The sequence below is a fragment of the Mobula hypostoma genome, chromosome 14 (genome assembly GCF_963921235.1).
Source record: "Mobula hypostoma chromosome 14, sMobHyp1.1, whole genome shotgun sequence".
NCBI classification, from domain to species: domain Eukaryota; kingdom Metazoa; phylum Chordata; class Chondrichthyes; order Myliobatiformes; family Myliobatidae; genus Mobula; species Mobula hypostoma.
Genome location: NC_086110.1, coordinates 45,344,659 through 45,357,254, shown reverse-complemented (window position 1 = coordinate 45,357,254; position 12,596 = coordinate 45,344,659). Strand labels below are relative to the sequence as shown.

Genomic DNA, 12,596 nt, shown 5'->3' with positions numbered 1-12,596 from the left:
GCCGGCAGAGATGTTATGTCAAACATACTTTTCAGCTCGCCGTCATTTGCAAGCTCGAGGAGTTGATCTTCTTCCTGCACCGACATGGATGACGTGCGGGAAACGACCTCGCATGCGTTCAAGCTCCACAGTGGGCATGACAGGGAATGAGGAAGGGTGCAGCTGACTCATATCGCCAAATCATATTGTTTCCTCGCGGCCTGGTAGCACATGCTTTGCGGCCCAGTACCGGTCCGTGGCCCGGTGGTTGGGGACTGCTGCTGTACAGGACTGGCTTCCTTACCAGAGAAGGGATACATTCACAAGCAAGAGAGTGCAGATCACCAAATAGTGTCCCGCTGTGGATAAGATTGGAGGTGCTGCCTATAAGATTATCCCAGGAAGATTAATGTAGTGGATCATGCCAGCACAAGAAAACAGAGTCTTAAGAGATTTCACAGGATAGTCACAGTGATGATGTTCCTCTTGGATATGGCACTTAAAATGAGGGATTAGCCATTCAGGTCGGAGATGAGAAGCAAAACAGAGAATAGAGGTAACAAACTAGAGACAGATGGGTTTTTGGGGATTTGTGAAATCAAGGGATTTAGGTTAGTAGAAGTAAATATCATTAAAATTAAAAGAAAACCATGATCTTATTCAATGGCAGAACCAGCACAGAAGGGCTAGATGTCTAATTGCAGCTTCTTCGTTCAAAGTATATTGTGTGTAAAGATACATCATACACCATTATTTTTATAAACATTTTCCATTACAACAAAGAATTAATCAAGTTAATTAAGTTCAATTTTCCCTTAATACATTGGTTCAGGATCTCCTTTCATCACCTTGTAAGTTTTGAAGTATGGATTATTTTGTGTTACAATTTCTGTCAGAATCTCCATGCTTTAAGCTGTTTGGCTTGCAATTTCTTTACACTTTCCAGTTTTCATCAGAAAATTATATTGCAATCCTGGATACAAGTGCAAAGGATAGATCTTAGATCTAAGCATACCCGAATTTCCACCAGTTCTTCCACATAATTGAAGAGAAGAGGATTAATTGCTCGAAGTTTCAATACTGGCCGAGATATCATCAGTGTGAGATACCTCATACTATGTCGGCACACCTAGTAATAAAAAAAAACAAAATTAGTCAGTCTGCCACAAGTATCAAAAGCTACCAACATTAGCAGATATTAGGTATTCATTTGCATACAGAAGACTTGTTTGGAGGTAGCCTCCAACCTGATGGCATAAACATTGATTTCACCTTCTGGTAATTTCCACCCCCCCCCCTTCCCACTTCTTCTATTCCCCACTCTGGCCTCTTACCTCTTCTCCTCACCTGCCTATCACCTGCCCTTGATGCCCTTCCTCATTTCCTTTCTTCCTATCAGATTCGTTCTCCAGCCTTTCTCTCTCTCACCTACCTGGCTTCACTTATCACCTCCTAGCTAGTCCTCCTTCCCCACCTCCTATCTTTTTATTTTGGTATCTTTCCCCTTCCTTTCCAGTCCTAAAGGAGGATTTCGGCCTGAAACATCGGCTGTTTATTCACTTCCATAGATGCTGCCTGACCTGCTCCACCAGCATTTTGTGTGCTGTTTATAAATACATATATATTGATGTTCTTCTTCTCAGAACATAACCAAACTTTCTTAACATGAAATACTGCTAAAATAGATTAAAATTTTTTAATTTTAAATCAAAGTCTATCCTTATGTAGATTATTAGTATCGTGAAAAGTGTCATCACTCAGGGAGTGATGTGCATTATGGAATGTCCTGCCAGAGAAAGAGGTCGAGGCAAGTACATTTGTTTGGGTCCATGGATAGGAAAGGTTTAAAGAGTATAAGCCAAACACAGGAAAATGGGACTAGCTTAGATAGGCACCTGGGTCAGTATGAATGAGTTGAGCTGAAGAACTCTATTACTAAGACTAATACTCTCAATTTGTACACCAATTTATCATTTAAAGAATCTGCAGTTAAAATAAATGAAAGTTATGCATATGGATTCTATGATTTTAAATGCCTACAATTTGCAAAATAAAAAGGTTTCACTTTAAATTTTCATTCTGCTACTAGATTTTCTTGCTCCCAAGTGCAAAGTTCTCTCTTCTCCCATCAATGTCACCCACCTTATGGGCTTCAAAATCCCAATTGTGAATGACACGGGCGGGAATGACAGCTACATCATTCCAATGGCAGCTGCTACAGTAATATTGGCCTGTGTAGTCACACTTTCGTGCTTCAGCAGGCACACCACCTGAAGTACAAATTAAAAATTCAAATGAGAAAGACACAGGTGAAAGGCAACAAACAAATTAAGCAGGAAACAAGATAAGGTTAGCCGAACAATGTTCTTAGTTCAGTATTAAAAGCTTCTTGGGGCAACAAATGTTTAAAATGTTAATTTGCAGAATTGCTCATTTCCAATAGAAAATACTTTATTTTGTGTACCCGGTCAAGCAGCATGTCAACGTTATGACTATTCTTTAAGTCTTTGACAAAATTTAAAAATGCACTTAAAGGCTCATATTACAAAATGAATTATGTGATTAGAGCTATCGCAAAACAAGGAGGATAGCACAAGTTCACATTAGGTGCCAAAAAATTGAAAGTACAATTAAAGTCACAGGACCATGACAATAAAGATAACAGATGTTTTAATATGAAGGAAGGAGTGTATATAATCTAGTAGATCTTATCTTGGAAAATATCCTACCATAGATCATCCACCCACCTGATTGGCACATAACCTGGACTGAATTTCTCCAGCGACACATTTTCTGCATGGCATTCAGACATTTATCATTCACAATGCAAAATACAGGTACAGCAATACATTACATTTACAGTACTCATTTATAATTATCTGATAAAAATACATTTAAGCAAGCACAATCTTTAAAGCTGAGATTTGTTCTTTTGAAATAAGCATACCCTTCACTTATACGATACTTTGCTGAAGAAAGAGGGTGATCTTATTGAAACATGAAAGATCCTAAGTTGGGGCATAAGACAAGACAATTACAGTTCTAAATTGACAAGACAGTTACAAGATAAGGTTTCAGTCATTTAATTTCTCATGTGAATGTATGTAATTTTCTACCCGGAGGTTTGTGGAGTTTTTTTTTTAAAAAAGAGATAAATACATTTTTGAAAGTTTGGACAATTGAGGGCCATGTGGAATTAGAATAGATGAGGAGTTCAAGCTTGAAATAGATCAGGCTTGATCTCATCAAATGGGATTGCATCTTGACCTGTTCCTCTTCCTGTTACACAAGAAGAAATGTCCCAGTTCACTTCATAAGAGTATTACTAATAAAACTCTTGTGGAACCACTTAAATAGATATCATTACAAATGGTCAACAAGAAATATATTCTAACTTGCACAAAAGAGGGAGAGAGTTAGAGATGATAGACCCAGGCTTTGGCACTGGAGGCATACCACTAACAATGGAATGATTCAGTTCGGAGGTTCACAAAAGGTCAGAGCCAGAGTTGTGTATTTGGGTAAGGTCTTGAAATAGGGAATATCAAACATGAGAAGAATATGGAGGAATCCAGAAACATGACTCAGAATTTGCAAAAGAACCATTACCTAAATGGGAGCAAAGATGAGCAGGACCTGGTACAAATTAAAACATTTCTTTCACAAAAAGAATTGCTCCAGACATGTGAAAGTACAAATATCAGGCTGGAGTAACTGTTAGAGTTCAAGGACAACAGATTTCATGAGATTAGCACATTTTGAAAAGTTAGTACTCATGTCTGTAGAACAAAGTGCTTGCGAGGAAGGCACCCCTCCCCCCAGGGGAGCAGACACCCCATCTGGCTGAAGCAGAGATGAAGACGACCCTGACCAGAGTCAACCCACACACAGCTGCAGGGCCCGATAATATACTAGGTCAAGTTCTGAAAGGCTGTGCAACCCAAATGACGGAGGTGCTGACAGATATATTCAACATCGCTCCGCAACAATCCATTGTCCCCTCCATTTTCAAGGCAGCAACCATCATTCCAGCAGCCTGCCAAAATGACTATTGCCTGGTGGCATTAACATCAACGATTATGAAATACTTTGAGTAGCTGGTCATGGAGCACATTAAAGCCTTTCTTCTGGCTACACTGGATCCTTTCCGGTTTGCTTATCACTCAAATCAATCCACTGACAACGCGATGGCCACTGCCCTCTACTCTGTCCTGTCCCACCTGGAAAATGTCAGACTGCTGTTTATAGAATTCAATTTGATGTTCAATGCCACCATATCCCGGAAGCTGGTGGGGAAATGGTCCTCAATGAATCTCAACACCGCCCTCTGTAATATATACTGGACTTCTTAACAGTAAGGCCACAGTCAGTCAATGTGGGCAGCAATGTCTCTTCCCATTACGCCGAGCACAGGCTCTCCCCAAGGCTGTGTGCTCAGACCGCTGCTGTTCACACTGCTGACTCATGACTGTGTTGCAAGATCCAGCTCAAGCTGGATCGTCAGGTTTGTGGATGACACAGCAGTGACTGGCCTTATCAAGAACTGACAAGACGGAGTATAAAGGAAGTGGAGCAACTGGTGGATTGGTATGAGAAGAACAACCCAAGCCTGAACACGGAGAAGACAAAGGAAATCATTGTGGACTTCAGGAAGCTGCAGATGGACCATCCCCCTCCGCGAATACATGGCTCCTCTGTAGAGAGTTAAATGCACCTAATTCCTGGGAGTTCACATCGCGGATGACCTCACCTGGTCCCCTAATATCACCTCCCTGAACACCTCCACTTCCTAAGAGGATTGAGGCAAGCAAGGCTCTCCCCACCACCCCCCATCATCTAAACTGTGTTTTACAGGAGCACCATTGAAAGCGTCCTGCCAAGTTGCATCTCCATCTGCTATGGGAGTAGCCTTACAAAGGACTGTGAGAGCAGCTGAGAGGATCATAGGGGACTCCCTACCATCCAGCAGGCACACTTATCAGGAGCGTGATGTACGCAGGGTCCTTAGTATTATTAAGGATCCCACTCATCCAGCTAGCATCCTTTTTGACTTTCTACCACCAAGCAGGAGACTACGATGCATAAAAACAAGGAATGATCAGGATGAGAAACAGTTTCTTCCCCCCAGGCCACTAGGCTTCTGAAATCCCTGCCGCATCGTATTTGAAGTGTCAATGATTAAACTGTTCCATACCTTACAATTTAATATTAATGCACTTTAGTTTGTTATTTGTGTATGATTCATTTGTAGATTTTATCCTTACCTTCATAAGTTATCATGTGTTTATGTGTATATGCTTTACATCCTGGTTCAAAGAAACATTGTCTCATTTCTATATACATTATATGGTTATATACCTTCTATACAGGTATATAGTTAAATGACAATAAACTTGACTATTCATGTTGACTATTCAACTTGACTTGATAGAGGTGTTTAAAATTATGAGGGGGATTGATAGAGTTGACGTGGTTAGACTTTTTCCATTGAGAGTGGGGAACATTCAAACAAGAGGACATGGGTTGAGAATTAAGAGGACAAAAGTTTAGGGGTAACATGAGGGGGAAATTCTTTACTCAGAGAGTGGTAGCTGTGTGGAATGAGCTTCCAGCAGAAGTGGTTGAGGCAGGTTCGATGTTGTCGTTTAAAGTTAAATTGGATAGATATATGGACAGGAAAGGAATGGAAGGTTATGGGCTGATTGCAGGTCGGTGGGACTAGGATAGGGTAAGAGTTTGGCACGGACTAGAAGGGTCGAGATGGCCTGTTTCCGTGCTGTAATTGTTATATAGTTATATCATGTCAATAGCTAATACTGTCCACCTCCAACTAAGAAGCCCAATGTTATGAAGTGTAGATCATAGTATTACCTGAAGAACAAGCCAAGATGCTCAGCCAATACTTCAAAATTCTACTATTAAACTGGTAGGTTAATATTGCCCATTAAAAAATTTGAAGCAAATGTCACTTTATAGATGCTTGTCATTGGTAATTATCCAAGATGTCCCTCAATTCCTAATTTAACCTATGTCAAAACAAAATATTACTAAGATCTGTATTGTATAGATCTTGAAAAAAAATATTACTTTGGTGTAGAATCTAAAAACACAAAATCCTACATGAATGAATTGTCCTTCCTCCAATCAGACCTCATGAGGCAGAAATAAAGTGCACCAGCCTCTCCCCAAACACAGCAACTGAAGGAATCCTATTCAGTATAGATTCTAAGTTTGATCCCAAGTTACACTATATGATGTGAGGTAAATAAATTACAAAGTTTTGAAATCCAGTCATCATACATCAGGAATAATGCCTTAAGCAAAGCACTCCTAATTGCTCAATTATGCTTTTAAGATCTACAAGAAAGATGCGCTTAGCTCAGAAATACAAAATTAATCAGAAATCTTTTATATAAAATTGTTAACTTTTTCTTCACAGGATCGCAAAGAACAAAGATACACATCTTATAACCTTACAGATCAGAAAATCAAATTTTGGCAAAAAAAACCTTCCCCCTCTTAGCAGAATATACTTCAAGTAAACAGCTTTAAATAATTCAATTCTTCAAAGCATATTAGAACAGAATACTCACGAAGGGATATTGGATGTCGACAGTCTGCACACCTGTAATCTTGTCTGTCCAGTCCCACTTCTGGACAGATGTTTAATTCAAATTCCGACTGATGGCTAACCTTTGATCGTACACAGGATTTGGTAATTTGGTTTAAGCACTTACTATGACACCGGTAATAACAACCTAGCAACAAAATTAAATATTTAAAAATGGTTACATGCAACTTCCAAGGCAGAAATTGCAGCTTCTCAAACTACTGTATTTATTCTTTTGAGGTGCATCATTTCTGCTCAAGAATACTTTGCTTCAGATTAAGGAATTTACCCTGGATTTCTAGTGTACAGGTTTGGAAATTAAATTAGTTAAAAGTGATCATTTTGGTTCTCCAAGTTAATGGAATTATAAATGTGATATTATACAATTAAAATCCAATTATGGGGCAAAGTTTCCCAGAAATTCTGCTCAGTCTGATGACCACCATTTGCTGAATATTATTTGATCTTTTCTGAACTTAAGTCAGATATAACAACCTTTAACAACATACATCAAAGTTGCTGGTGAACGCAGCAGGCCTGACGAAGGGTCTCGGCCTGAAACGTCGACTGCGCCTCTTCCTATAGATGCTGCTTGGCCTGCTGCGTTCACCAGCAACTTTGATGTATGTTGCTTGAATTTCCAGCATCTGCAGAATTCCTGTTGTTTGCGTATAACAACCTTTATCTGTCATTTAAAACTGCTTAAAGATACAAGGATTCTTTGCATTATTTAAGATACATTTAAGTCCAAGACAGATAATTCTGATTTAAATGAAGCTGACTACACAAGGTTCTGTTTCAATATCTTTTGTTAACAGCTGTAAGAACAAGCCAGAAAGCAGCTAAATTTCTTTCAACTTCAAGCTCTGGTTTCAGAAATTTAATGTCTACAGATTAACTTAAAACAGATCTTACATAAAATATTGATTTAAGTCATCCTTTCTTACAACTAGCCATGGTAACCATACAAGTGTATTACAAAATACTACAGTGAATTCTTAATATACATTTCATTGAAAATAGGTGTTCAAATTCAAGCAACACACATCAAAGTTGCTGGTGAACGCAGCAGGCCAGGCAGCATCTCTAGGAAGAGGTACAGTTGACGTTTCGGGCCGAGACCCTTCGTCAGGACTAACTGAAGGAAGAGCTAGTAAGAGATTTGAAAGTGGGAGGGGGAGGGGGAGATCCAAAATGCTAGGAGAAGACAGGAGGGGGAGGGATGGAGCCAAGAGCTGGACAGTTCATTGGCAAAAGGGATATGAGAGGATCATGGGACAGGAGGCCCAGGGAGAAAGAAAAGTGGGAGAGGGGAAAAAACCCAGAGGATGGGCAAGGGGTATAGTGAGAGGGACAGAGAAAAAGGAGAGAGAAAGAAAAAGAATGTATGTATATAAATAAATAACGGATGGGGTACGAGAGGGAGGTGGGGCATTAGCGGAAGTTTGAGAAGTCAATGTTCATGTCATCAGGTTGGAGGCTACCCAGACGGAATATAAGGTGTTGATCCTCCAACCTGAGTGCGGCTTCATCTTTACAGTAGAGGAGGCCGTGAATAGATATATCAGAATGGGAATGGGACGTGGAATTAAAATGTGTGGCCACTGGGAGATCCCGCTTTCTCTGGCGGACAGAGTGTAGGTGTTCAGTGAAATGATCTCCCAGTCTGCGTCGGGTCTTGCCAATATATAGAAGGCCACATCGGGAGCACCGGATGCAGTATATCACCCCAGCCGACTCACAGGTGAAGTGTCGCCTCACCTGGAAGGACTGTCTGGGGCCCTGAATGATGGTAAGGGAGGAAGTGTAAGGGCATGTGTAGCACTTGTTCCGCTTACAAGGATAAGTGCCAGGAGGGAGATCGGTGGGGAGGGATGGGGGGAACGAATGGACAAGGGAGTCGCGTAGGGAGCGATCCCTGCAGATCCCTGTTAGTCCTGACGAAGGGTCTCGGCCCGAAACGTCGACTGTACCTCTTCCTATAGATGCTGCCTGGCCTGCTGCATTCACCAGCAACTTTGATGTGTGTTGCTTGAATTTCCAGCATCTGCAGAATTCCTCGTGTTTGCATGTTCAAATATAAACTGACTACATATGATTATAATTGTCATTCTAAATGGAACTAGGGAAATACAAATTGATATATAGTGAGTATTCACCTGTGCAGGTATACCAGGTTTGCAGCAAGCCCCATATAATGGTGCCACACTTGTCACAGAACTGTTTGACACTTTTGCTTTTCTCCTTGAAGAAACGATGTTCAAGCAAAATTTGAATATTTGGTTCATCCTCATCAGGGTCCTATAATGGATAACAAAGATTTAAAATGATTAACCCATTATTATCAAATTGAAACATTGGGGTTCTCTTATCACTGCGAGGAAGAGAAATTTGCAGGTGATGTTGCAATGCACTTGTTCCCTCTGGCCTTGGTAATAATGATCACAGGCTTGGGAGGTGCTATTGGAAAAACTGAATGCATTTAACTCTTGGTACACACTGTACCCAATATTTTTTTTGGTGATATACTGAAGGAGTAGTTAGGGGGCTGATGATTGTGAAAATCAGCTGCATTTTCCTGGAAAGCACTGAGTTTCACATTATTGGTGCTGCACTCATGGGGCAAATCATGTTTAATCCATCATACTCCTAACTTGTGCTTATTGATGGTGGAAAGGTTTGGGGTGTGCTCGGAGAATCTAAGCTTAGCAATGGCATTATGTGGCTGGTCAATGATGAACCGTGAATATTGATAAGGGAGGCACAGATGTTATTTACCATGTACTTTCTAGTGTCGTTATTGTCTGCTTCATTTGCAGAGGAGTTGCAAATTAAGTTGAATATTATGTAATTATTAGTAAACTTATGATACAAGGAAGAGCACTGATGGAACAGCTGAAGATAATGCACTATTTTGACCCATTTCATTAAATTCACGTTTCATTTCTCTTGCCCCAATTAAATAAAGACCATGTTAATATGGTCTTTTTATTCAAGTTCTGATATCCATTTTATTTCAATTTTAAAAATTGAATATTACTTTCACTATAAAACTCTAATCATACATTTTACAAAAGATTGTCACAATCTACCCAGGGACATTTGCTTATACCAAGCAGAATGGATAAAGTCAACTTGATAATGTAAAGGTGAAATGCTTTGAAACCAAAGACTAGTGTTATCCAGTGTGCCACTGCTCTGGACCCTGCAATGTAAAGCCAAAATGTTTAAAACAGTTCAAGGTGAAGTTTTAGGGATTATTACATACATACATATCCCTCAAATCATACTTAAAACTAAAATTGGTTCAATTTTACAGAATGCGCATCTCCTGGTATCTTGAGGAAGGGTCTCCGAATGAAACATTTGACAGTTTATTTATCTCCACTGATGCTGCCTGACCTGCTGAGTTTCTCCAGCAATTTGTGTATGTTGGTCTGGATTTCCAGCATCTGCAGAATCTCTTGTGTTTATATCTTCCACGAGTGTGGTTCTGGACTGTTCGCTACTGACTGCAGCACACGTATAGAAAATGGTTGCTGCCACATTAAATTTAATCTTGAAAAGAAACAGTTAAGTGCACAGCACGAACACATAAGAGTTACTCTTGCTATAACCCTGTACATGGAACTGAAAATTCTAACCTTACTAGCTCTATGCTGCCTCTCAGCCTGGCAGACTCCGGGTTACATTTTGGTCTTCAATGGGTACCAATTATAATTTCAGGACCATTTTGGAATCAGAACATTTCCACTGAGTAAAACATTTGGGAGAGAAAGCATGTCATCCTTCTTTTAGCATCTGCACTTTGTCAAATCTCTCCACAATGGATCACAGGGATACACTCTCTTTTTGTGCCACACAATATGGAGAGACAGAACAAACACAGGAAAAGGCAAAATTATTGACAATTATACTGCCTTTCAACTGTTTGGCTTTGCAGTGCAAAAAGTAGAAGTTGTGCTGGTAGCAAGAGTTTGATTGGGTAGCATCTGCAAACTTAATCTTGGCTGTGTCATACATGACCCCACCTAAGAACAGAAGAATAAAAATCCAACATGATTATCCCTTGCTTAGAGCTCCAGAGGCTTGCTATCATCTCCTACTTCCTTTATAGTCGATGGTAAAGGATGAATCAGACTGCTTCTGACCTCAACACAGCATTTATCCCTGATTTATTACTTACTTATCTCTCCCTATCGAATTGCAAAAATATTTACACTAATATAGACATTTTTGTTCTAATGTGCTCAATGTTTAATATACAGTTATCTTGTTAATAATGTTTACCTAATAGTACATACCAGTGATGCTATTGCAAGCAACAATTTTCATCGCACCTGTGTACACATGCTTGTGCATATGACAATTAAGTCCAATTTGATTTTGATTTATCTATTGCCTGGATCAATTTCAGACTATACTACTCCAGTGCTTCCTGTAGCCAGGTTGCCATATTTTACTCTCAACTCTCCTACTCATATTCTAGCCGACACTAAGTACTGTATAAACATCCCTCCGATTTTCATCATTTGCATTGGCTGCCAGTTGTCCAATGAATACTAATTTAAAGCTCCTTATACCAAAAAATACTGAATGGCTTATCACTCATCTCAGTAATTCTAAGTTATAGATGTAGTACTATGCAAGTCTTAGGCACATGTACAGTGCCTACAAAAAGTATTCACTCCCCCCCCCCCAGAAGCTTTTATGTTATATTGTTTTACAACATTAAAACAGAATGATTTTTTTTTGGCTTTTTGATACTGATCAACAGAAAAATACTCCTGTCAGTGAAAACAGATTTCTACAAAGTGATCTAAATTAATTACAAATATAAAATAAAAATAATTGACTACACAAATATTCACCCCTTCAAGTCAGTATTTAGTCGATGCACCTTTAGCAGCAATTACAACCTTGAATCTGCATGGATAGGTCTCTATCAGCTCTGCACATCTGGACACTAATTTTTCCCCATTCTTCTTTACGGAAGTGCTCAAGCTCTGTTTGACTGCATGGGGATCATGAGTGAGCAGCCTTTTTCCAAGTCCAGCAAATTCTCAATTGGATTAAGGTCTGGACTCTGACTTGGCCACTCCAGGACATTAACTTAAGACGCTTTTAAGCCATTCCAGTATAGCTTTGGCTTTATGCTTGGGGTCATTGTCTTGCTGGAAAACAAATCTCCCAAGTCGTAGTTCTCTTGCAGACTGAATCAGGTTTTCCTTCAGAATTTCCCTATATTATACTACATTCACTTTACCCTCCACCTTCATAAGCCTTCCAGGGCCAGCTGCAGTGAAGCACCCCCACAACATGATGCAACCACCACCATGCTTCATGGTAGGGATGGTGTGTCTTTGATGATGTGGTGTTTGGCTTACATTTAGTCTAATGGCTAAAAAGCTCAATTTTGGTTTCATCAGCGCATAAACCTTCTTCCAGCTGACTTCAGAGTCTCCCACATGCCTTCTGGCAAACTCTAGCCGAGATTTCATGTGAGTTCCCCACCCTACCCCCAACAGTGGCTTTCTCTTTGCCACTTCCCTAAACCTGTGACTGGTGACACACCTGGGCAACAGTTGTTGTATACGCAGTCTCGCCCATCTCAGGCACTGAAGCTCGTAACTCCTCCAGAGTTGTCACAGGCCTCCCTCACTAGTCCCCTTCTTGCACAGTCACTCTGTTTTTGAGGACAGACTGCTCTAGGCAGGTTTACAGCTGTGCCATATTCGTTCCATTTCTTGATGATTGACTCAATTCTACTGCAAGGGATATTCAGTAACTTGGACAGTTTCCATCTCCTGATGTGCTTTTCAATAACATTTTCGCAGAATTGCTCGGAATGTTCTTTTGTCTTCATGGTGTAATTTTTGCCAGGATACCGACTCACCAGCAGATGGACCTTCCAGATACAGGTGTATTTGTAATAGAGTACAATTAATTGAAACACATTGACTACACACAGGTTTCCAAAAACAGATCTCTATTTAATTAATTATGT

At 40.0% G+C, this 12,596-nt stretch overlaps 1 protein-coding gene across 3 annotated transcripts in view; it reads right to left on the bottom strand.

The window, feature by feature from the left end:
• def8 (differentially expressed in FDCP 8 homolog) overlaps positions 1–12,596 on the bottom strand; it is a 53,319-nt gene that overhangs the window by 19,757 nt on the left and 20,966 nt on the right. For all 3 annotated transcript variants that reach the window (XM_063067051.1, XM_063067053.1, XM_063067052.1), the window contains 4 exons: positions 8,749–8,890; positions 6,573–6,737; positions 2,122–2,249; positions 995–1,108 (listed from right to left, as the gene is read on the bottom strand). In XM_063067051.1, coding sequence (XP_062923121.1) covers positions 995–1,108; positions 2,122–2,249; positions 6,573–6,737; positions 8,749–8,890 — 549 coding nt within the window. The remainder of the gene's footprint in view (positions 1–994; positions 1,109–2,121; positions 2,250–6,572; positions 6,738–8,748; positions 8,891–12,596) is intronic.